Source organism: Myripristis murdjan, chromosome 9, assembly GCF_902150065.1.
Source record: "Myripristis murdjan chromosome 9, fMyrMur1.1, whole genome shotgun sequence".
In the NCBI taxonomy this organism is placed as follows: domain Eukaryota; kingdom Metazoa; phylum Chordata; class Actinopteri; order Holocentriformes; family Holocentridae; genus Myripristis; species Myripristis murdjan.
Genome location: NC_043988.1, coordinates 6,687,008 through 6,711,038, shown reverse-complemented (window position 1 = coordinate 6,711,038; position 24,031 = coordinate 6,687,008). Strand labels below are relative to the sequence as shown.

The following is a 24,031-nucleotide window of genomic DNA, read 5'->3' as shown; positions in this document are numbered from 1 at the left end:
GCCTGTGTTTGCTCTCCACCCCCACCTCTCCACCGAAGGACAAAAACAGAAACAGAATTTAAGGGATTTTGTACTGCCCTTTAGAAGACTATTTTTATCTGTATAGGGTGTCTTTGGCTAGAGAGGTTTTGTGTGTGTTTTTTTTTTTTTTTTTTTTTTTTCGAAAGCCAACTGAGAATATAAATCAATCAAAAAAAAAAAAAAATTAACTTGCAAAATGTTTCTTTGTGCAAATGAGAAAAATATGCTGAGGCAACATCGAGGTACAGTTTGTCAGAATTGATGTGTAAAAGCACAAAAAACAGCAGTTTCATCAGTTCAGCAGTGGTTATTATTATTAACTTTTTCATGACAAAGAACTCAATTGAATGTAATGTGATTTTGAACATGAATCAGAACATCAGATAGAGAAGAGGAATCTGTTCCTGTTGGTGCACCAGACAAAGCTATGACTGATGACAGGAATATTCATTATATAAGCAATTTTGCCGCTGTTTATCTCACCCGCGAGCACGGAGAGAAAATGATGAAAAATTACTCAGCCTCGTTATCTTCACAAGCGGCAACGTTTCTGCACAACATTTGTACCTTTCAAGGATTTGCTCTAATGGCAGGCGACTTTCAAAGAGCTTGTAAAATGTCAGAGTTGAGGCTGAATCAATACGTTCATATGACAGGTAACATAAATCCAGTGATAATGTGCTACATCGCAATAAGCTTAATATCAGCAGCTGGGGTGTATCAATTAAGGGTCTGTCAGTTTTATGAGGCATAATTTCGCTGATTCAGGTGTTTCAGCAGCACGTTATTTCATAGACACTAGTTTATACCATCTTACAGGAGGGTAGTTACAAAATATTGTATGTCATATACAGTACTTGACCTCTTTTTCCCATTTTTCCCCAAATAAGGACTTCCTTTCTATATATAATTCCATTTTGTTTTACAAGGTCGTTCCCATTAGAACTATCATTCCAGTTCCTTGCAATTAGTTTAATTATTGCTACTCTTATTATTAACAACAGGTGCAAATACTGATTTTTGATGGATTTTTATTTAGGGAAATACCAAATGTATTTGACATTGACTAAAATGTACAACTGTGAGTTGTCTCTGCATGCTCTCCAAATTACAATAAAATAAATTAAATTAAATAAAATAAGTTCAGTCACTTTGAAAAATTCTGCCACTTGCCCTGATCACTCTGTTGTGATGGGCTGCTTCATACAGACAGCCTGTTGCATGCCAACTTGTTCAAGCAAGACATTTTTGCTTTCATTTGCACCTGACAGGACGGGGCAGAAGCCCTGTAATGGAGGGGCGACTGGACCGGTGCCTTCCGCCCGATGCATGCTGGGATAGGCTCCAGCTGCAATCCTGATTAGGAATAAGTGGGCATGGAAAATGGATAGACGGATGGATGGATGGAGGAGAGGGTGGAGCGCCTCGACACGCAAGCCAACAGCACCTTACACAAATCAATCTTCTACAGTGGTGATTCAGTCTTCATTAGAAAAATGTTCAGTCATTCATATACTGCAAAAACATTATCTAGCCATTAAAATTACAGTATCGACCGTCTGAGTCTTAGTGGAATTTATATATATATATATATATATATATATATATATATATTACCATAGTTATTGCCATGATCCCATTAGTTATCATAGTCGATTAGTGATGAGAACACCACCAAAATCATACTTGCTCCGGTGCTCCATGCGAACCTTTGGTAATAGGTGCCATGCTAATACTTAGGCATACTATACTGAGTGATAGTCGGCTCCACACTAACACTTTAGCACACACTACATTGAGTGAGATGAGACGCAAGTGTTATAGCAAAAGAGAGAAAGTGAGAACCTGTAGTCTCTCTAAAGCCAAATAGTCATTCTAAATTAGACAGGGCCAACTTCAACTAGTTTGTACAGGAAATATACATGAAACATATAATGCTTTAAACTACCAGGGAATAATTTTCATTTTTCTCCAATAACTTGTGTACAACTAAAAGTTACTGTGCAGTGGATGAATTCACCTGAAATGTGTCCAAAAATAGGTGCACTTGTACTTTTTAGGTTGCCTGGGGTTTTGCATTATAGAGGTGGCACAGAGCAACACTACACATGCTTACATGCCCAGTTTCAAACAGCATCCAAGTTCCTCTGCATGCATACTCACAGCCGCACAGACACACACAGCGCACCAAGACTGACACACACACACACACACACACACACACACACACACACAGAGGCGAGCTTTTGCTGAAATGCTTCATCCCATGCACCTAATAAACCTGGCTTCCTCTGTTACATCAAATTAATTAAAATCATATTTTACTTTGGAGAATGTATGAATCTGCAAGCCATAAAATAAAAACCAATAATGACTATGAGCGCAGTTGAAAAATGCTAGTGGTCTGATATTAGGGGGTGGGATGATGGACGATGTCGTTGGTGTGATGGATGGAATCTATCAGCACTCCGTACGTTTTTCTCAATGCTGGTATGATTTTCTGTGGGGGAAAAAAGTGCCTTTAAGTGTAACTAAACTAAAGTCTCTATTAAACCTGTCATATAATAAGGAAAATAAGGTGTCTGGTCTTTGGCGGCAGGTGATGTCACCACCCATACAGTACAACAGGTGGTGACATCACCTGCCCTCAAAGACCAGACACCCTACTATTCAGCATTAAATGGCTGCACAGAGATTTAGGTTTGGAGTACCTCTTTCAATGCACATTATAGAGTGACATTTCCTCAGTTAATTAAGCCGATTTCCTTCCTCCCTAAAGCCTTGGATTACTTTCTCCACTGACTCTTCCTAGCTTGCTCTCTGGAGTTGTTACAGGCTATGCAAGGTCATGTATATCACGGTCTGATGACAGGACATAAAATTAGCCAATATAATGATGGGTCGCACCACTGCTCTGCAGACCTCAGACCACATGATCATCAATCGTTGCTATACCCTACATATCACTTGCGCAGCGTCCTCTGTTTCACCTTTCTCATTTGACTTGAAAGCAAATTGTAGGCATATTTGCAAAGTCGGGCAAATTTGCTCCTTTTTTTGGGCTCCCAACTTGTCCATATTTTATCTATTTATTTAGTTTTTAATTCATATTTTCACATCTAAGGTGCTAATGGCAGAAAACCTTTGACCAAGCTTTGTTATGATATTGAGAGAATCAGCCAGAGAAAATAGATTGGTGATCATTGGATCAAGAGAATATGTAGTATGTAGATCTGTACACAGTCTTTGCTGTTATGGACCAAATGATCTACCAGCGACATGTGAATGATTTTGCTCCAAATGTTCTCACCACTTGCTGTGCCAGACTCCGCAAAGCATGAAGCATTCATTTAAATGTCGCACATGAGGAAAGGTCTGCAGCTGCTATGAGTTTAATAATGCTTTTACAGTGTTGACTCACTAGATTACATTTGAATTATAAGAGGGTGGTTTGATTTGCAAAGTTGCATAACATGAGTAGAATATGTCTTTTCACATACTCCATGTCCTTTAGGTAAACACAAATGGATAAGCAATAGGATTGACAAGTGCAGTGTCCAAGTTTGGAGTTTGCAGTTTAGTGCCTTGCTCAAGGGTAATTTTGGTAGGCACTACATAATGTATGTTCTGTACACTGCTCATACTAGCCAACCTCCGTTTTGTGGATTACAGAAGTTTTGCCACAAAATTAAGGCCAAAGTCTTTAAGATTTCCACATTTTCCAGAAAGCTACAGCAGTCAATGCTCACCTTGAACAGGGAGAGTGCAGCTGTACTGACACTATGGACAACATCCCACAGTAGCCTTTGATGATGAGTTTAAGAAGTGAGTGTGAACACTGATCAGAGCAGAAGATCAATGCACAGAGGTGGGCTAATGTGTGTGTGATAGAAATATGAGGTAATTAACTAATCCCTGCATGTTCAATCAGATTTCTATTGGAAGTTGCGTGTGCAGTTTCCCCACAGGGATTGATGAAGTACTTATCTATCTATCTATCTATCTATCTATCTATCTATCTATCTATCTATCTCTCTTTGTAATTTAGTGTCATGAAACTGATCCATCAATAGGACACTTAATGTCCCACTCTTTGCTTAACATTCTTTCTCCTTTTATTCACTCTAGATGAATAATGGACCCCACCTTTGTCATGACAACACACAAGATGATTTATGCCATGCTACCAGCACCATTTTCAAACTCAGTCAACAATCTGGCCTTTTCCTTTTCCTTTCCCCAGAGATTACCAGGGAAAGAGGGTGACAAGCTTGAGGCAGGCCAAAAAAAAACAAACAAACAAAAAAATCTGATCTCTATCTTCTGATGGGTTAGTAACTAATCCATCATCCCCATGTCATATTTCTATTTAACTTGCACAGCAAAGTGCAGCACACCAGTATTGCCGTTGTCAGATGAAAACTATAAATTGAGGAATTACAAAACAAACAGGCATTTTTTAGCAGCTTTCATGGACTTAAACACCATGTTTGCTCATGAAAATGACTTAAATCGCCATGTGTGAGTTTGATTCAAGAAAAACAAAATTGGGATAAGATGCTTTTTACCCAACAGGAGGGATGTGCAAGTTATTCAGAATATCTGCCCCGTGACACCCCCCTGCCCATCCACTCTATTTTTATTTGTGATGGCACTTTGGCTGCAGAATCTCTTTGGGGAAATTTTGATGCAGGTCTTTGATTCCTCAGTATAACTGCTACTCTTCAAATCTGATGTATCACTACATCTGGCTCAAGAGCTCACTGATTAGTTTGGAAAGTCGGATAAAAAATGGCTCTCCAGAAAGATAACCCACAAATTAGCAAAATGAATTATGCACTTTAACAGACCATGTGATGCATCAGTGAGCCTTGACTCATGCCCCATGCCCTTTAAACGCATTTTGAAATTTTAAGTATTATACTTTTCCATTGTATAAGTGCACCATCACAGTGTTTTCTGGTTTGTTTGGTACCTAATCTTATTTGGTGTGGACCCACTTTAAGTGGCAGCTGGTAGGAGCCAACATGCACAGTATTTGAGTTTGCATTTCAATAGCAAATAGCATACCAACTGTGCACAAACATAATGGAGAAATATGTAGTGTGGGTTTGGAAAGGTACATACACTATATGGACAAAAGTATTGGGCCACACCTGTTAATCATTGAATTCAGGTATTTCATTCAGTCCCATTGCCACAGGTGTATAAAATCGAGGAGTGGAGTGACGAGTCGCACTTCTCTATGTGGCAGTCTGATGGACAAGTCTGGGTTTGGCGAATGCCAGGAGGAATCGCATTGTGCCAACTGTAAAGTTTGGTGGAGGAGGGATAACGCTATGTGGCCTTGGCCCCTTAGTTCCAGTGATGGGAAATCTTAATGCTTCAGCTCACCAAGATATTTTGGACAATTCTCTGCTTCCAGTTTTGTGGGAATAGTTTGGGGAAGGCCCTTTTCTATCCCCGCAGGACTGAGCCCCAGTGCACAAAGCAGCTCCATAAAGGCATGGCTGGCTGAATTTAGTGTGGAAGAACCTGATTGGCCCGCACAGAGCCCTGACCTCAACCCCATCCAACACCTTTGGGATGAACTAGAAAGGAGACTTTTAGCCAGGCCCTCTGGTCCAACATCAGTGTCTAACCTCACAAATGCTCTTCTGGATGAACAGGCAAGAATTCCCACAGACACACTCCAACATCTTGTAGAAAGCCTTTCCAGAAGAGTGGAAGCTGTTCTAGCTGCAACGGGGGACCAAGTCCATATTAATGTCAATGGATGTAGAATGGGATGTCAGAAAAGCTCCTGTGGGTGTAACGTGTAGGTGGCCCAATACTTTTGTCCAAATGGTGTATCTGCAGTAAATGTGGTACATGCCTGTGTGTCCTGTAGGATAATGACAAGAAAGAGTCCAAAGCATCAAACAAGGGTTGCTTTCAGATCACAACCTAAGACAAATGACTCCAAATGGGAAGGCATCTTGTCACCTTGGTTGCGAGGTGACTGAAGCCAGAGGAAACCACCCGGACACTTCATGACCCTGAGTGTTGAGACAAAATTCATAAATTGATGAGGTCAAGAGACAGAGCCATGGGACCCTCTAATCAGATCAGGTAATATAGGGCATGCACATCCAATAAGATTTTTTTGTTTGTTTGTTTGTTTGTTTGAAAGCTCAACAAACCCTTGGAAACCTGAGCAAATTCACTTGATTTCTTTCAAAAACAGGATGATGAGCAAATTAACAAAAAAATGCCAGAACATTAGCAAAAAATAAAATGGCCAAAAAACAAGAAAATGGCCAAATTTGCATGAAAAACCAAAAGCAGAAAATTATTATATTACATTCCCATGGTTTCTTTCAGGAAAAAAAAGAAAAGAGAGAGATTGAGAGAGATTTTTTTTTTCTTGTAAAGCCTCCAGATGTCTGGGAACACATAACCACTACCATTATTTTCTGTCTTTCTCTTTTTTGTTCATTCACTGCCATTCTCTGTGGTCAAATGACCATGAGAACTTGCCTTTTGCGGCATGTTTTCCTGTAATGACAGCAGATTGCCAAACAGAATGCTGCTCTCTGCTTGACAGAACAAGCAGCGAACAGTTTAAGTGTCAGTTTTAAATGATTAACTGGCCAAATGTCTTTTCACAGCATTTTCATTTATTCATGTTGTGAAATACTCTAATTTACGTGAGATCTGTTGTGAAAACAGAACAGGTTTGCGTGGCACAGAGTCAAGCTGAATGAACACCGAGGGATTTTAATTTCAATTATAATAATTTACCTCCTCCTGAAGGGCTGGGACAAGTGGTAGCATTTTTCCCCTCACACGATGAAAATAGGGAATGCCTTGTTTGGGATGTGTCTTTTGTGCCCTATGTTTCTCAGATCCCTTAAAGATGTAGCACGCTGGTTAACAAACAAGACTTTAGTGTTCCATCCTCTTGCATATTACAAGAACACACTTTTTGTCCCGTTTTACTACTCCTCCACGAGCATAAGCTGCCTTTGATCTGACAGCAGTGGCTTTGCAAGACACGTCCAGCCCTCCATATTTCAGCAAAGCCGGGGCACTGTGGCAAGGTGGACGACAAGCCAGAAGTGAATAGAGCCTGAGAGAGTAGAGCCGAGGCGTCACATCATATTACCTGAGGATGCGTCAGCTAGGTCAAGTCATCTGTGTCTGCTGCTGCGGGTGGATGTTCCCATCTGCACCAAGCAAGTGTTGTCTCTCCTGGGATGAACCTGCCCACCGAGCTCACAAAATATAATCAAATGTAAAGGACAGGGGGAGGTTGGGGGCTGTGTGGGCTCGGTTCATCACTGACACATCTGAAGGCACAAATGAAGTCAGCGAGGCTAAGGCTAATCCCGGCACCATCCAAGCGTCCTTGTTAGTGTGATTTTCTCCCTTAAATGCCCTGCAGAAGGTTAGGGGTGCAATCACACCTACAATTCACTTTCTCTGGTCTGAGCACAAGTAATAAAATTTACTTTTTGCATTTTTGTATTTGGTATTTCTAGGTTTATATTGCTTAATTACAAGTGAACCAGGGCTTGTAGAGGAAGGTCACACAACTCGTTTGTTGGACTGAGTTTGCGAAGCTGTAATGTTGCCAGGTTAGAGATTTTGGCAGCCGTTTGGCTCCAAACAAATCTGCTTCCTGTCCATGTGCCTTTCGCTATGCATTGCTCTCCTTGTTTGTGCTCTTTTGCTGTAACTAACCATCTCTGATTTTCCTGCCAGTTAAGATGAACATGAAGAAATATTTGGATATGAGCATCAGTCCAGACTTCGCTGGGCCTTCCAAGCATGAGAAACTGCTAACTATCGTCTGTCTCCTCCTACCCATGGAACCTTGTTTTTACTTTTATTTCTTTTCATTACTTTCACACTCCGAACAAAGTGCACCGCCTTTTTTTTTTTTTTTTTTTTTTTTTTTTGGAACAGAACTGAGACACATTTTTCAGGCGTCCAGGCACAGTTATTTGGTGCCACCTGAGTTCTGCATTGTTCTCACCTGGCCAGATGAAAAAACTTAAAGACAGAAAAACACTTTGAAACATGCTCGGGGTGACAGCCAAAGAGACAGGGCCTATCAGATGCTAAAAACAGGTTTAAAATAGGTTGCTGGCTTCATCACAGAGGAACACTGGTCCACCTGATCCCAGGCCAAGGGAGCATCTGTATATTTTAAGCCAGACTCAGATCCATCCCTCATCCACATGTTCATTGTGCATCAGTCAATGTCTTTTTGATTTGCAAGCTGAATGAGGCTCTGTGGCTTGCAATAGCAAATCGTTCCATTCCCTTTTTCTCAAACGGCTGAGGAACTATAGAAAAGGAATATCCTTACTTCCTCTTGCTAATGCATCATTCATAATTCGCTTTTGAATTATTGAAGATACAACATATTACACTTGGCGCGGCTAAAAATTGACTCCAGCCATGAGAGCAAGTAACTTTTTAGGGAAGTGCACGAGGGCAAGCCTGAGCCTTTAACAAAAGAGCATGCTGGGATACCTGTTAAGGAGCAGTGCTGCTTGTTTTGGACATGCAATAGGCATGGGAATCTATGTTTTCCACTTTAGACAATCAGAAATCCACATCCGTGGCATTAACAGCCACAGATCAGCATCTGTACATCCAATTTCAACACCACTGAGTGTATTCCTCAATCATTTCCAAGTAAATCAGACTGTAGGACAGAAAGAGACCAGCCTGTTAACTTGTTATATTGGTGAGAACTGTCACTGCACTATAATCTGGGAGATGTTTTGAATGCATGCAGGAGTACCTTATAGGTGAGACGATGTTTTTCAATGACTTAAAGGACAAATTCTCACATGTATAACAGTCAGAATACAGCTTGAAAGGCGGAGAGCACTCATTCACCTGATTGAGCAGATGAAACCCCGCTGAGAGGAGGCAGAGTAGAGAATGTGTCAGTGCAAACCTGCCTGCATGGAAGGACATATGCCATCGTGTAGTGATGATGCCAAACAAGATGAAAGCCAGTTGTGATGCTTTAACTGAGGCTAATCTGAACCTGCCTGCAAAAACCAAAGGAGCTTTGTAATGTAATCACTTTTCAAACTAGCCACTGGAAAGCAAAAAAAGGCTTCATTCAATAAATAACACCATTTTGTGAATGTACAAATCAAAATACATGCAAAATAGTCCCTGAAGACGAAGAAATTCCTGGGAAATGCAGATTTGTCCCTGAAGGCCCTTGAATTGTTGAGACAGACACTGAACCTGTTGCTGTTGAAGGCATGTCACCTGTTTAACGACCAGAAATGCTTAGATGATGCTTTTGTAAAGTGGGGTCTGTCTGCGTGTGGACCAACGAGACAGCAAATGTCAAAATTTGGTCCACCAGAGTGACCACTGTCTTTCTGGGCATCTGTCAAAGCCTGTCAGAGCCACTGGCTGGATATTAATCCACTTGTCCTCTACACATGGGACCGCTCTTCCACCGCCACAGTGTCCATATTGGCATACAACTCCCCTGTGATTCTAAAAGGAGCTCTTGCGGAGAAAATCAATATCCAGCGCAGTGGTACAGCACCTAGTCTAGGGGACCATATGGCCCCGAATACTACATCTGATCAATGTTGAGCCTCATCTGCAACACTGCCAACTATCAAAGCAGACAGCTTGATTTTACAGTGTGTGTCCTTGGGAACGTGAGGGGGCGTTGAATAAAGCTTAGCCTATCTATAATTGGCAATTCCCACCCTAATGAATATCTCTATGACTCCTGTTGTGAGTCATATGCCAAACACGCTTTCGATTGTTTAATTAACGTCAGTCTGTTTTCATGAAGCCCAGCGCCAGCGGTATTCAGAATTGTCTGTATGGTGGGTCTGAAAAGCTCGTGTGGCAATGAAATCCTCAGTGTTAATCACAAAATAAGACTCCTTTATCAAATGTTCTGACTGAGTTTTAAATTCTCCCAGGCTCTGTTTGTTCTGGTGCCCAGCAAGAAAAAGCAGGTAGCCATGCAGAGACGACAAACTCTAGACCAGTTTGATTAGGTGGGCGTGCGCGCTTTGATTTTATGGTAACAAATTCAATCGTCCACTTTATCGTTTCAGACATGCCCGCTCACAGCTGGGTCCCTCAGCCCTTGCTGAGCATATGCTATGAGCAATTGACATGTCTAATCACAGAGAATGGCTGTCAGACCCGACAGAGCTAGTTCGCCACACTACCACTTATCCTGCACCGGATAACAGGGAGAGACATCCATCTTAAGTCAATTAGCAATCAGGAAAAATCAATTTTTCTAGGATGCCATACATGACATTACACTTACTTTGCTTCCAGAGTAATGGATTATGCATTAAGGACTCTTGGAACGAGTGATACATATGCATGTATATGTGTGTGTATATGCATATAGATAAATAGATAAATAGACAGATAGATGTGTGTTTACATATATACACATACATATAGAGAGAAAGATTTAGATTTTTTTTTTTTTTTTTTTGCTTTCCTCTGCTCTTAAGAGAGACCAGATTAAAGATTCAAATATTTGTCACATACACATTTGCACAGGTACAAAGATGCATTAAAATGATTTTGACAACTACTCTTTGACATTGTTAATTCATGTCTTCATTAGTTAGCAATATATTTGTGCTAAAGTCAGCTAACTGGTGACCTCCTTTCATAACAGCTGGGGTCATGATGGAAGATGTGCTTAACTGGTCCCATATACTGACTCATATGCTCTCCAGTATATAGAAGGTCAGGTCATGACATCACTGGTGAGTGAATGAGCACTGACAGTGTGCTCAGAGAACCACCCATCCATCTTCTCTAACCACATGTGACCTCTAACCTCACCTTGGAAGAGTTTGCAGAGCGTATTGCATTACCTCAGCCTTAATCTTTTACCACAACCAAATCCTTGTTCATACCTGAACAAGGTCATCATGTCGTGTTTGCCCAGCCAACTGGAGCGATCACACTGTATCACAGCCTCCTATCTGGGATCCGGTTCCTCCCATAATAGCATTATCTCCTCAGGCATCCTTAAGTCCCTGTTGTTCACCGCATCCACAAGCAGGCAGCATGTCTAATTTGTGGGTTTAATGTATTGAGGTAATAAATCCTAGGCAAAGAGGCTGAATAATCTGATCATCAATTCGATGATGAGTCTTTGTCTTCATTGTGATCACTGAGGCGGAACAGTGACATTGATCACTTGACTTTATTTCAGTGGGAATGATAGTGAGAGTCGATATCCAATTTGTCCCCTGTGGACACTCAACAGGCCAATGACTGCTATCAAGTTTAGCTCTGTTATTTTGAGGAGTGACTTCAGGGTCAAGAGCCTTGGTTTCCCCATTTTGAGTATACAGATAAGCAGTTTGACTGGCATTTAGGAATGGCTGGGTTGGGTTCCATGAAAGATTTGGATGGAGCACTGTGGCCCCCGCTGTGCAAAACCTAGTCAGTGCCCTGTTTAAATGAACATTTACTGAACCATTTCCAGCCTTAATGCGTTATGATATGCACCATGTTAACAGCAAGGGAGCAGAATGGAAGCACTTTTGCTTGTTTGTGTTTTGTCATATGAGCTGAACAATATGGAGAGGCAAATGTTCACGCTTGATTTACCTCAGCAGTAAACTGCTTCACTTCTATGATGACAAATCAGTATGTAAAGTAAGTATGTAAATGGCGTTCCGCTGCTTCTGCCCTGATTTCAGCTGTTAATGAACCGTGCATGTGTCTGGTGTGTGTGTGTGTGTGTGTGTGTGTGTGTGTGTGTGTGTGTGTGTGTGTGTGTGTGTGTGTGTGTGTGTGTGTGTCCCTGAGCAAACTGGGAGCCTGTCCTTTGTAGAGTAATGTGGGACGATGGTAAATCATGTAAAGCCACACGACACCTCTGAGGTCGATTGGCGCTGAACCTGAATGCATAACACTAAAGGAATGCCCATGGTCTGGTCAACCAAATTAATTAAGCGTGCTGTAAATTAATCACAGTCTGCTTATTAATTTTCTAAGTCAGTGGCTGTTTAAACGCTCTAAGGGAATCCTACAGAATCTGCACTCAGGAATGTTAGGCTCTAATAAAGCCCTGAATGCTCATTTTAAATCATTTTAAACCTCTTATGTATATTGCAACTCATTAACCACAATCTCCTTCATCTGAGCCTGTCTTTATTGCACATCAGTGGCTTGGAGGATGAAAGAATCAGACGCGCGTCGTTTCCCTGGATTTCTTACAAGGAAACAACGCAAGACGCACTTAGATGTGCGTCATTTTTTAAAGATGTGACAGCCTGCTCTTGCTGCCAACTTTGGTAACTTACCTATCGACGCTGATCACACACAGGGTCATGATGGAGGCAGTGCAACACATTACATCCATGCCGATGAAGATGTTGCAGAACACCTCTCCAAAGAGCCACTTGCCTCCGGTCAGGTCTGTCACTATTACAAACGGCATCACAACTATGGCCACTGACAGGTCCGCCACCGCTAAGGACACCAGAAGGTAGTTTGAAGGTTGCCGTAGTTTCTTCACCACGCACACCGCGATCACCACCAGCGTGTTCCCCATCACGGTGACCGCCGTGATGATCGCCAGCATCACCCCGATAATAATCTTCTCCGGCCGGCCAAAATCCTGTAGCTGCTCCCCGCACGACTCGTTCCACATGGTTGTGGGGCTGATGGTGACGAGGACGTTGTACAAAAGCTGCAGCGTGCCATTGATAACTTCGGAAATATCCTCTTTCTTGTTAAAAGTGAGTTCGATGCCCGAAGTATTGAACATCACGACAATGTTACCCCGGTGTGGATGCAAGGGACACCTCGCCAGTGTATTCCAATTACGCGCATATTTGATCAGTGTGTGCCCTGCTCTCTGGTCCTGTCCAGCGGCTACGGGTCCGGTCTAATTGCAACGGCACCTGATCAGAGCTGCCAAAACTTTAATTTTCACCTGTTTCTCCTCAGAAGTAATCCGCACAGTCTGTGATAATGTGTTAGACCGAGCGCATGGTTCATCCAGGGACGGCAGAGATCTTCGCACGCAAAAGTCCTGCCCAGAGATAAAGAATTTTAAGGGAAAAAAATTCAAATTAAAATCTAGCTGGTCCAGAGGTCCGGGTTTTGCGGTGCGTTTCCATGGCAAATGTGGACTATTAGGGGAGAGGAGCTGCGCAAACGGCACCTCTCCATGTGACACACCACTTAAGACGCACGAACAGCCCACCAGCAGGAGAGGCAGTGTAGTGGGTGTAGCAGTGGTATCCAGCGGGGTCTGGGGGCCTCCAGGGGGCCCTTGAATTGATTCCAGGGGGTCCCCCGCAAAACTAGATGGCAGCACAGTGAGAGAAAGGATGACACTTTGAACATTTGGTTCACTCCTTCCAGGCTGTACCACTCATACATAGACAGTAATGCAATTCTGTGCTAATTCATATCTTTAAAAAATGGGTTCCTAGGATGCAGTCTTAAATAAAGATATGTGGGGTATAATGCATGTCTCTTTGGGGGTCTTTGATATGGAACAGTTTGGGAGCCAATGGGATGAGGAACAGGTCACAGGTTACAATATGGGGCACCTGAAGGAGACTGGATGATGATGAGGGGGCATGTTTTTGGAGGGAGGCCAAAGTTTGGAGACATGGACTTGTGACCAAAATCTCTCCAGTTCAAATATTCAAACCACAGGGGAGAAATAGTGAAAATGAGTGAGCAGCATTCATCCTCCAAGGCGCCTCCTTCAGTTTTTGTGGTTGCATCAGGCAGCTACCAGTTGTGTGTAACTGCAGGTGGCGCTGCAGAGCAGAACAACCTAGAATTTGAACAGACTTGTGGATCAACACTGGCTTGTAATTTAAACCCATCAGTATTTCACATGGTCTAAATTAAGCATACTCGTCTTCCATAATTTTTTCCCCCCCTGTGCATTTAAGAAAAAAAAAAGGAAACTGGATCCTTTTGTGGTCATCTTATGCTGTTCAAATGACCAGATGCTGGATGCTGCCAGAGATAAATTGGCTGTATATTTCAGCATGACACTCACCAAAAAATTGATAATGCAGATGTGGAAGTCCGATTTAGTCCCTACATTTGAAATGTGGCTCAGAGAACTTGGTGAAATACTCTTTTTAGAAGGATTAAGATTTGAAATTTCTGGAAGGCTGAATAAATTTGAGAAAACATGGAGACCTTAAGTTGCTTGATGGACACAAGAAATGATCCACATTTGCAATGTTCCTGTATAATTTTCATACTTAAGCCTTCAGTGCAGGGTTATAAACACACTCACTGTATTAGAGCCATACAACCACACACTGTGCTGATGAATTAATGAACATACTGGAAGTATTTTTATGTTTGTTTTAAATAGTGTAAGTAGACTTTTGCCTTTGAAAGAATATTTGTTGATTTCAAATTGTTATCTGAAATCTCTGACTGAAAAAGCTTATTTTTGCAAATGAGAAAAAATACAGAGCATATTTTCTTCTCCCTGATGTATAAAATGAACTGACCCAGAGACCGAAAATCGTGAGCCAAAAACCACAATACAAACTGAACCATGGGTGTCTTTTTTCACTATTATTTATATTTTTGCATCATTATTTGAAAAATATGGTTGTTTACATGCAAATTGGATTGCAACCAAATATCCCAATTTTTATATTACCTTATAAGCTTTTCTCTTTCTCTGTCACAGGGAACCTGCAATCTGCTGCCCTGGTAGTGGAAGTTCACTGTTTGAGGAGATGAGCCGTGTCCTCTGAGACTTTGCTGACTCTGACAGTGTGATTGATCTCTTCACAATGGTCCTTATCACTAAAACTCCTTCTATTAAAATGTGTGAGATATGATTGATTTGTTTGTCAAAGAGGCAATAACACATCACAGCTGTATTTGTTTGTATATAGGTCTGTAATTTGTATGCATTTCTCTCAACAGGTAAATGAAAGATTTTTTACGAGAAAAGAGAGGGTTGTAAAATGTAAACTGATGTATAAAGTGTAAAACTTGTACACTTTAATTTTCATTAATCTAATCATTTTTACAAATCAACCACATCAGTCACATTCAGGTACAGATTTATTGCCATGTAAGTTTGCACATACAAGGAATTTGTCTTGGTGTTGTGATGCATAACAATCAAAATTTAAAAAAAAAAAAATAGAAGGTCAGAGAAATAATTTGTGGGAGAAAAAAAAACAAGCAAAAAAAAAAAAAAAAAAAGGTCCAATATAAGATGTCCAAGTTGTTTTGGCTGGCACATTGACAGCATGCAGCCCAATTAACAGAGTGAGCTGAGACTAAACTGTGGCTCCTACTGTACATTAAACACTACAGGAGCAGAGAAATTTACTGTGAGATGGAAAATGTGTAGGAAAACACTTTAATAAACTGATTACTTACACTTAAATTTTACATCATTACATCATTTATCACAAATCCATGAATAAATTCAGTCATTTATTTATATCTTAAATTTGAAATAATGAAATGGAATTAATAACTGACCCTTTCAGTGAACATTGCATTCATTTTGTATTAACAGGTTTAAGAAGTGCATCTGAGAATTCAGTTAATCACTTAAAAAGATTTTTATGTCTAGATATAAATATTAACCACTGATGCACTGATTCTGGAGCCTGAATTAAACGTGTAAATAATTAAAAGCACTAAAAATATGTGTAGGCCAATACCATGGGCTCATCATCAAATGCAGTTATGTTGAACTCAAACTGATGTCTTGTGTCCATAAGACTGCACTGGAATACTTTTGTGGAACAAATATATAGTCTTGACAAAAAAAATCCGAACCACAAAAAAGGTGTCTTTTTTTAAAGACTATAGAAAGAAAGACCAAAGTAATGTTGGGGTTTTTCATTTTAATTTTATAAGAGATATATTTTATTTTTATTTAACACATTTCAAACTAAAAGCCTGTGTCTGGGCTCGAGGGTTTGAGAGAAGTGAAATGTTTGGGGAGCCGCTGAATAAGCCTCACATAACATATTAACTTTTATAGCCTCAAACTTTCATTTTGGACCTCAATACTGGGGTTTTCTTTTTCCACACTGTCTGAGAAGCTGAATGGTGGCTTTTCAGGCCAAAAGGAGGCGTTAAAAGTTCTTTTTAAAATAGCTAAGGCTAGCACATAAATATCTAAGTTTAAATTGCAAAATGACAATTTTATATACTTACATGATCTTTTGGCTTAGGCTGAAAGATAAAAAACGATATATAACACGTGATAAAATATGACATCACAGAAAGCAATAGCACCAGTATGGGCACTGAGCTCACATCTCTACTGGTGACCTCAAGCAGCAAATACAAGAAAGAAAAAAAAAATGGAGCCATAAGGCAAATCAAAAAACTGAATGGCCCCACCTGCTGGGCATAGTATGAAGTGCAATTTGAAACAAACAGCACGAGAGCTGTGATGTATCTCACCCCTCCCTACTGTTAATTAGTTTTACTTCACATTTACTTTACTTTACTTTATTTTGTCATTGACATTATGTTAAGAGTTAATGTTACCACTGGAATAACATTTATTATGCAAAACTTCTGTAGAATAAATACCATACATAAGAGTAAAAAACAATCGAGAAATTATTGTACTGTGCATTTTCCTGTAACAGACTTACTGTGATTCCTGTAACACATCTTGCTACAGGGAGAATTATCAGGTTTGTATTCAAGAGTATTCAAGTTGAAGTTTTCATTTTATTGCTGACCTTTTGGTCTAAAAGATTCATACAAGACTGCTGACATGCAAACTCTTGTGTAAACAGACTAAAATGGAGAGGAATGGACATGTATGAAATGAAAGTGCCATTGAAATTCAAGTTCAAGGTTATGTTTATTCAAAGTCACAAGTCACTATTTACAGTCATTTTGCACATGTTTGGCATGGCTTGGCATTAAAGTCTTCAGCAGAGTGTTGCTCCATCAGTGAGGGAATCATTGTGTTGGAGAGAACCTTCCTGCCGTGTACCACCGCTCCTTCACCATCCTGCATTAAAAGCATGTTTGCACATGGGATGCAGGAAATGCTGTGGCTCTAGGTCCTGTAATCTGGCAGGTACGGATCAGTTCTTGCAGAGATTTCTGAGACAGTGGACGAAGTCGTCTATGTTGTCTTCTAACAAGCCAAACGGGCTTCGGCCAGGCAGGTGGACTGGGTACCAAGAGTCCCTGAAGAGAAATGTCCCCTGGCACAAAGGCAGAGTCCAGGTTCATCAAATCCACATTTGGAGCCCATGGAGAATTTATGGCATCACAGGCTGAGAATGGGGCAAACATGTCTTCTTGGTGTGAGTTGTGCGCTGATAACGCAGAGCTGCCGAGCACAGGGCGGTCTGCAGGCAGTGCAGCAGCAAAAGGTGTGTCCATTTGAAGAGGCTCCATCTTCGCTCTCGGAGCTGCCATCAGAGAGGGCAGACGTGCAGGAGCCCGCATGTCATCAACACAGAGAGTGCTTTGTTCTGTCACTGCTGCGGTCACACCTGCCTCCATCCCCGTCTTCTTTCGGTCCTTCTCAGCCTTTTTTGTACGTTTCAACTTGGCTCGGGTCTGATTTACTTGCAGTTCTCTGCTAGAGGAACTGACCACACCCTGAGGCTTTTTGTGACTGTTGCTGTCCTGTAGGTTCTCATCATTGCACTTGTGCTCACCTGAAAATGACTCTCCACGGTTTGCCATTGTCAGGAAGGTCTTGGTGAGGGGTGGGAGGCTGTCTAGTGGGTGCCTGGCCTCCAGTGACTTGGTGCCTTTGATTATGGATTTAGATTTCCACCACGGTGGGGGCAGTTTCTTGGCACTTCCATAGCTGTCCATGACCTCCTGGGATGAAGGGAAAGCGTCAGGAGAGATGGTGTCAGAGCCCCACTGAGCTGTCTCTAGTGAATTCATTACTAGCAGCTTCCAGTGTTCCAGTGTCTGGTTTGTATATCTCCCTGCGCTGACCACGCTTAGGGAAAGAAATAAAATAAGCAGATTTAGTCTTTCAGCGGCTAAATCAAATTGTTCAGCAGTAGAACAGTCCAATGTCCGTCAGTATTTCATCCACTTGGGATATTTGCATCCAGCATCAAGCTCGAGTGTTTGATGTGAACAGAGACCCTCTCTGTCTTCTCTCACCTATACACACAGGCGTCACATAGCCTTTATGATGTCATAAGAGGACAAGGCCCAGCAGCCCTGTGATTGGTCAGATAATTCGCCGACCTGTTGCACATTCAGTAGAGCAAGTTTGATATGTGAGCCCTCATCCAACCACAACCCTTACCGTAAACACATGTGGCTATATCTTGACAGAATTTATAACAACGACGTTTTATTTTATTTATTTATTTATTTATTTGTTTGTTTGTTTTTTTCTTGAGAGGAAAATTTGCCAGGGCGGCAAATAAACGCAGCGGAATTGAAAATAAAATTAAAACGAAATCAAAATAAAAACTAATGAAAAGAGCAAAACTATACTACTTCACTTCTGGGTTTCAAAGTGCTTAAAAACCGTAAACTCCACCCAACAGGGAAGTCGCTGAAGATGAAGCCAATGCACTGTGAACTGACAGCTCGCCGGACAGTTTAGTTGGAGCCTCAAAAATGTGTCGTGAAAATGTCCGGGGAGCGATATTTTGAGAGCTGATTTTTTTGTGCAGTGGCAGTAAATCAAGCGGACAAATAAAGGTTATCTTCCATTAAATTAACAACTGGGCGTAAACAAACAAACAAAAACTTGGCTACCTCCGTGTCTCGCCTATTTTTGTGTGTGTGTGTGTGTGTGTGTGTGTGTGTGTGGTAAGACGTCTTATTTGATCAATGAAAGATTTAAACTGAACAATATCCCGTGGAAAGCTTTGTGAATTAATTAATAATGCTAATTATCAGGCCCTTCAAGTTATCACTTTATTTGACAAATGATGGCGTGATTTGTTTGATGTCAGGCTAAATAATGCTGCAACCAGCAGAATACAGTGCGTACAAACACTTCTGGAGGACTGCCAGACCCTCTCATACACAATCATGCGCGCACACACACACACACACACATTCATACCTGCACCCACACATACCCAGTTGCCCTTGAATGTTTCTCCACAGTTATTTCAGGCCCAACTGCCACCTCAAGTGGCTCACTTCAAAATTATACAAAAAACAAAAAAAACATTAGTTTCAAAATGCTTGCTTTTCACATTTGCTCCTTGAGTTTTAGGGAATGAACATCATGGCATTTTGCCAGTACCAACAGCAGCAGAAGTCACCAGTTTATAAATAGATTCTCCAAGACTCAAAAGCAAACTGCTGAACTGAAAGCACATTTTCTCTTGTATGCCAGTGTCAGTGTACTTTTCAATTGTTGAGTTTTGATCACGTGTCTATCTTTGTTGCCTTGTCTCCTCAGCCTTGAGCACTGAAGACAATCTAAAAGGGAAAAGGCAGTGCTGCTGAAGATGCAGGGAGACAGTCGAGGACATGTGGGAAAGCTTCCCAGGACATTGGCTGCCTGCATCATCATCCAGGCAGGAACAGCTGTGGTGAGTTTGTCGCCTCTGGCTCTGGAGAGGCCGGTGCTGCTTCCCACAATGCCTCGCTGCCTGTCACTCCCCCCTGGACGGGATCACCACAGCCCTGGCCTTTGCTCGCTAACCTACTACTCAGCCTGATGCACAACTCTGTAATGATGATTGTCACATCAGATTAACGCCGGCGGGCACTGGCAGTCGCTGGAAGACCCTCCTGCTGTCAGGGAAATCTGCCCCATTTACGCTAAGGACCTTAGCAATGCAGAGATGCCAGAGGTGGTGCAGGTTTCCCATGTGGAATGCCTCTGAGGCAAGCTGGCAGGGCTTATGCATAACAACCTGTCAGCATGACGCTGTCACTTTGAGCCCTCTGAAGCTGTTGTAATGAGAAGGGTTAAGCAGGTATGGGATTGCACCTGCTTTGGGGGCCATAGAGCTAGACAGTTAGGAGAGCGTGAAACTTCAGCATGACAAGGTCAAATAAACTGCTGCAAACTTGTTACCTGTAAAGCAGTGCTGCTCTGTCTTTGTGCAATCAACCATATGTGTGCATGCAGGTATGGCAGGAGTAGGTTTTGCAAAATTACAGTTTCATAAAGTATGTTTGGAGAAGTTTATTCAAAACTAGGTCAACCTTGGCCTGAACATATTCTCATTTCTCCGATATAGCAGTGTCTTCACAACAAGACTTTGTGATTTTCTTTTCAACATGCTCCTTTCAGACCAAACAATTTAAGATGTACTGAAGATATATAGTCTTCTTCTCCTTCTTCTTAATTAAATGTTCAGTCAAAACAAATGAAACATATTGTTCCTTCCAAATGCCACAAGCATTCCTCCAAGTTTCATCATCTTGACAACATGAAGCCCTTTAGGCTTTTACCTGTAAATGGTACCTTCACTGCCCCTTCATCATAGCGCGTCCATCAGGCTACTCAGAGTGACCCCTCCAACTTTCATCAAAGTCAGACCAGTGTTGTCTGACACACCATGCTGGACAGACAAAAAGACACACAGCCTGCCGGTTTTGATCATGGGTTTGGCGCAATAGCCATAAAAATCTGACAAAAAGACAACCACAAATTCAAAGCAGTTCTTCACATTTCTGCAGGGGAGGAAGGAAAACAATCGCTTTGACCTGATCAGTTAGAATGCCATGAATCAGTTTGTTAGATCTGGTGTGAATATTGTCAGTGTTGGCAGTGAGCCCGTCTGAGCCCCACCGTTATGAATTGGCATAATTGCCTTGGCCAATCAGATGCAGAGCTAAATTGTCTGTTCTTTAGAATTAGATTGCACTTGATGTCAGAGAGCTTGTGATTGTCCCTCTTCATGGGCCTGAAGATAAACATTGTTTATTTCGTTTTCTTGGCAGCAAATTGAGGATTTGCGACCATGACCTTAATAAAGCGACATTATCTGGCAAGGAGCAGAAGCGGGGCAACAAATAGATAATCACATCATGACAAGTGATGAGCAGAGTAGAAAACCACATCTGGTGCCCGGCTCTGAAAGAGTACCTGTCTGGGGAAATGGCCACTGAACGGCAAAGAGCGTAATGCTGTTTGTTAGTAATGTCGCAGTAAACAAAAAGGCGGCTAAACTACAGACTCCAGTTAGTGACTGCATAAGATGAACCAGCCACAAAAAGACATATCACAACAAATTTTTCAGAAAAGTATGAATCTGCATTTTGTTTTCTCAAAAGGATTCTATTTTCATACAATTTAAGTTAAGTTGACGCCTGTTATTGTGCTTCTTACTGAATAGTTTTATTTGAGGTTAAAAGGGAAAATAAACTCTTTTCACACATAAAATAGACTGGTAGACTTTTTTTTTTTACTTGAGAAGTTCAGGTGTAATCTCTCAGTGCAGGGTAACAAATGCACCAGATTGAATGGACTTTAAAGTCTTTTCGATGAGGCTAGGTCGGATTTAACACAGTACTTAGAAACAGAAAATAGAATAAGCCAATATTCAAAACACATACTGTGTTTCAGTGAACTCAGTGTTCAAAATATTACAGACATCTTCCATCTAACTCATCTGCCTCTGCTCCTGTGTGATTGGTGCAGATTTAATAAGGGCAGTCAATGAGGGTTAATGGCTTTTCCCTGGATTGACCTCATCAGTGTACTCCACATAAACACTGTGTCCCCGGTGTTTTGTATAATGAATGTGTAACTGAAAGCCAGAGGTCACAGGTCATATTTTGAAAAAGAAAAAAGGGTGTGAACATGAGCGTGGCAGCATTTGTCTATGTGAGTGAGTGTGTGTGTGTGTGTGTGTGTCTTAGCCCTGTGATGGACTTGTACAATTCAGTTTGGAGCACTAATAGTAAATGAAACTGTCCTTCTCTCCAGCATCACATGGTTCCCACCATCTTCAAGTTTATGTTTTCACCTAATGTGAACTGTATTTTTTCCCACTGTTTTTCATATGAAATATATTTTTCTTGTCTAGTTTTGTCTAGTGAGGCTTTTTTGTGCAAATGTTCTGGTAAACTACAGTACTCATCTTTTTTTTTTTTTCAGATTTTTCAGGTTGGCTTTGCAGAACACCGAAGACATGCATCATCCATCATCTGATTGGCCACCGTCTGACTCGTATGATCGCCAATCACAAGTCACTGTGATGCTATAATCTGTATAATATAATCTGACATTTCTAATCTGACAGCTCACACTCACTCTGCTGATCATTCATGCCACTGATGCTGCTCAAGTCCCACCTCCCCGTCCAGCCTCTTCCATACGAGCGTTTTCTGAATTATGTCTGCTTTAATGCAACTATGCAATTGTTTTTTTGTTTTTTTGTTTTTTTTTGTTTTTTTTTTTTTTACAATGTACAGTGTTCAGTCTCCTCCTATTTAGTTTTTTGAAAGACAGTATAAAGTCTGCAGTCTTCTCTTTCTGTCATCCCATGCATGACATTTTTAATCAAGACCACTCAAGAGCTGCTTCATCCATGTTGTTGTGCCTGACAAGGAATCCTTTCCCACCCCATTTAAAGACAGATTTTTTTCTACTTACTTCTTGAATTGGAGGATTACACATTAGTTTGAGACCCTTATGATATTACCCTTTGGTATGCTCCCAAAAGCCAGTCTTTGAAAAAAAAAAAAAAAAAAAAAAAAAAAACCTCATGCCAGACAATCCAAAAATAACTCAGTTTCTCTTAATTCCTGGAAAGATGACACTAGGGAAATGCAAAGTATTTTACCTGCCGGAGGTGCACCATCCCATCTGGTCACTCACTAAATAATTGTGGTTAAAATGAAAGGAGGTGGGGGCAGAGGAAAGTTTACTTTCTGGAACAGCGATTCCTTTATTCTAGCAGAGACCAGGTGTGAGCACAAAATCACTTCCTTAATACTTCTGGGAGCATTTTTGTGATTACTTCAATCAAGTCAAAGACTAATTGCCAACCTAACCAGTGACCTGGAAACGTAAAGTTGAGTTGGCTTTTGGATTTTTAGGAATTTTACAGCACCTCAGTCAAAATTCTACACACTGTAGGAATATGTTTGTGCACATTCATGAAGGCATTAAGTGCTGGGAGCCTAGCAGGGCCTCCGTGGACATAAGGAACAATTCTGCACAAATTAAACAGGGCAAATAGAAGAGGAATCATCTTGTCATTATGGGTAGCTCTTTACTAGTGGCACTTTGCATCCCCAAATAAATAGTATAAAACACATGAAGGGTGAAAAATGGCCACAGTTGGGTGCCGAGGCATTTAAGCCAAGACTGGTTATTATCACTACAGCCTTGGGGCCATCATAAAAGGCTGTAATATAGAACACAACAATTCTCAAAAATCCCAAATATGAATATTGAATCACTCTGACTCAAGTGTGGTGTGTATGCATTGTCTGAAGCTGGCGTTTCAGTGTTCTAATATCATTTATTGTGCACAGGTTGTTTCAAGGTTCTCAGAAATGACATTTTAAATGTCATTATTGTCAAGTATTTTTTTAAAAGGACACAGTTGTTCCAAAGCTGTTGGCCTGGTCCAGAATTTTTGTTGAAGCATCTGAGCTCTCATTGTGGCAGCCGTGGTGGTTTAGGAGTGTCAGGCAACACAGATGTGTTATGAGAGTGCTGCTGGGCTGGGAACATAGCATAGTTTATTACTGTTTGTGTGAATTATCGTAAAATATCAGCTATAAACTAGACTCAACGGCGCCATATGGCTGAGCTTGTCAGACATATGGTTCAAAGGGGGCCAGCCGCACTGGGGTTAGAGAAGTGAGCAGGTCACAGGTAGGATTCCCTATCAATTAGTGAATAACACTCTCCCATTCCTGAACACCACCACTAGGGTAAGAGCTGAACAGTTATTCTAAATGATGTTGCTGTGTTTTTTTTTCCTATCTGTGTAGTTCATTAGGTCAGTTTGATTGCACTAGTAGCGCAATGACAAACTATTTATGAGACTGTTTAATTCCAAGTGAGGGAGACACATGG

The 24,031-nt window shown here is 41.2% G+C and overlaps 1 protein-coding gene across 1 annotated transcript in view; it reads right to left on the bottom strand.

Annotated features, from left to right (window-relative positions):
- The window catches only part of htr7c (5-hydroxytryptamine (serotonin) receptor 7c), a 28,886-nt gene extending 15,897 nt beyond the window's left edge, over positions 1-12,989 (bottom strand). Inside the window, exon 1 of the mRNA XM_030060325.1 lies at positions 12,354-12,989. Within this exon, the coding sequence (XP_029916185.1) occupies positions 12,354-12,820 (467 nt within the window). The 5' untranslated portion in view covers positions 12,821-12,989. The remainder of the gene's footprint in view (positions 1-12,353) is intronic.
- Between the last annotated feature and the right edge of the window lie 11,042 nt (positions 12,990-24,031).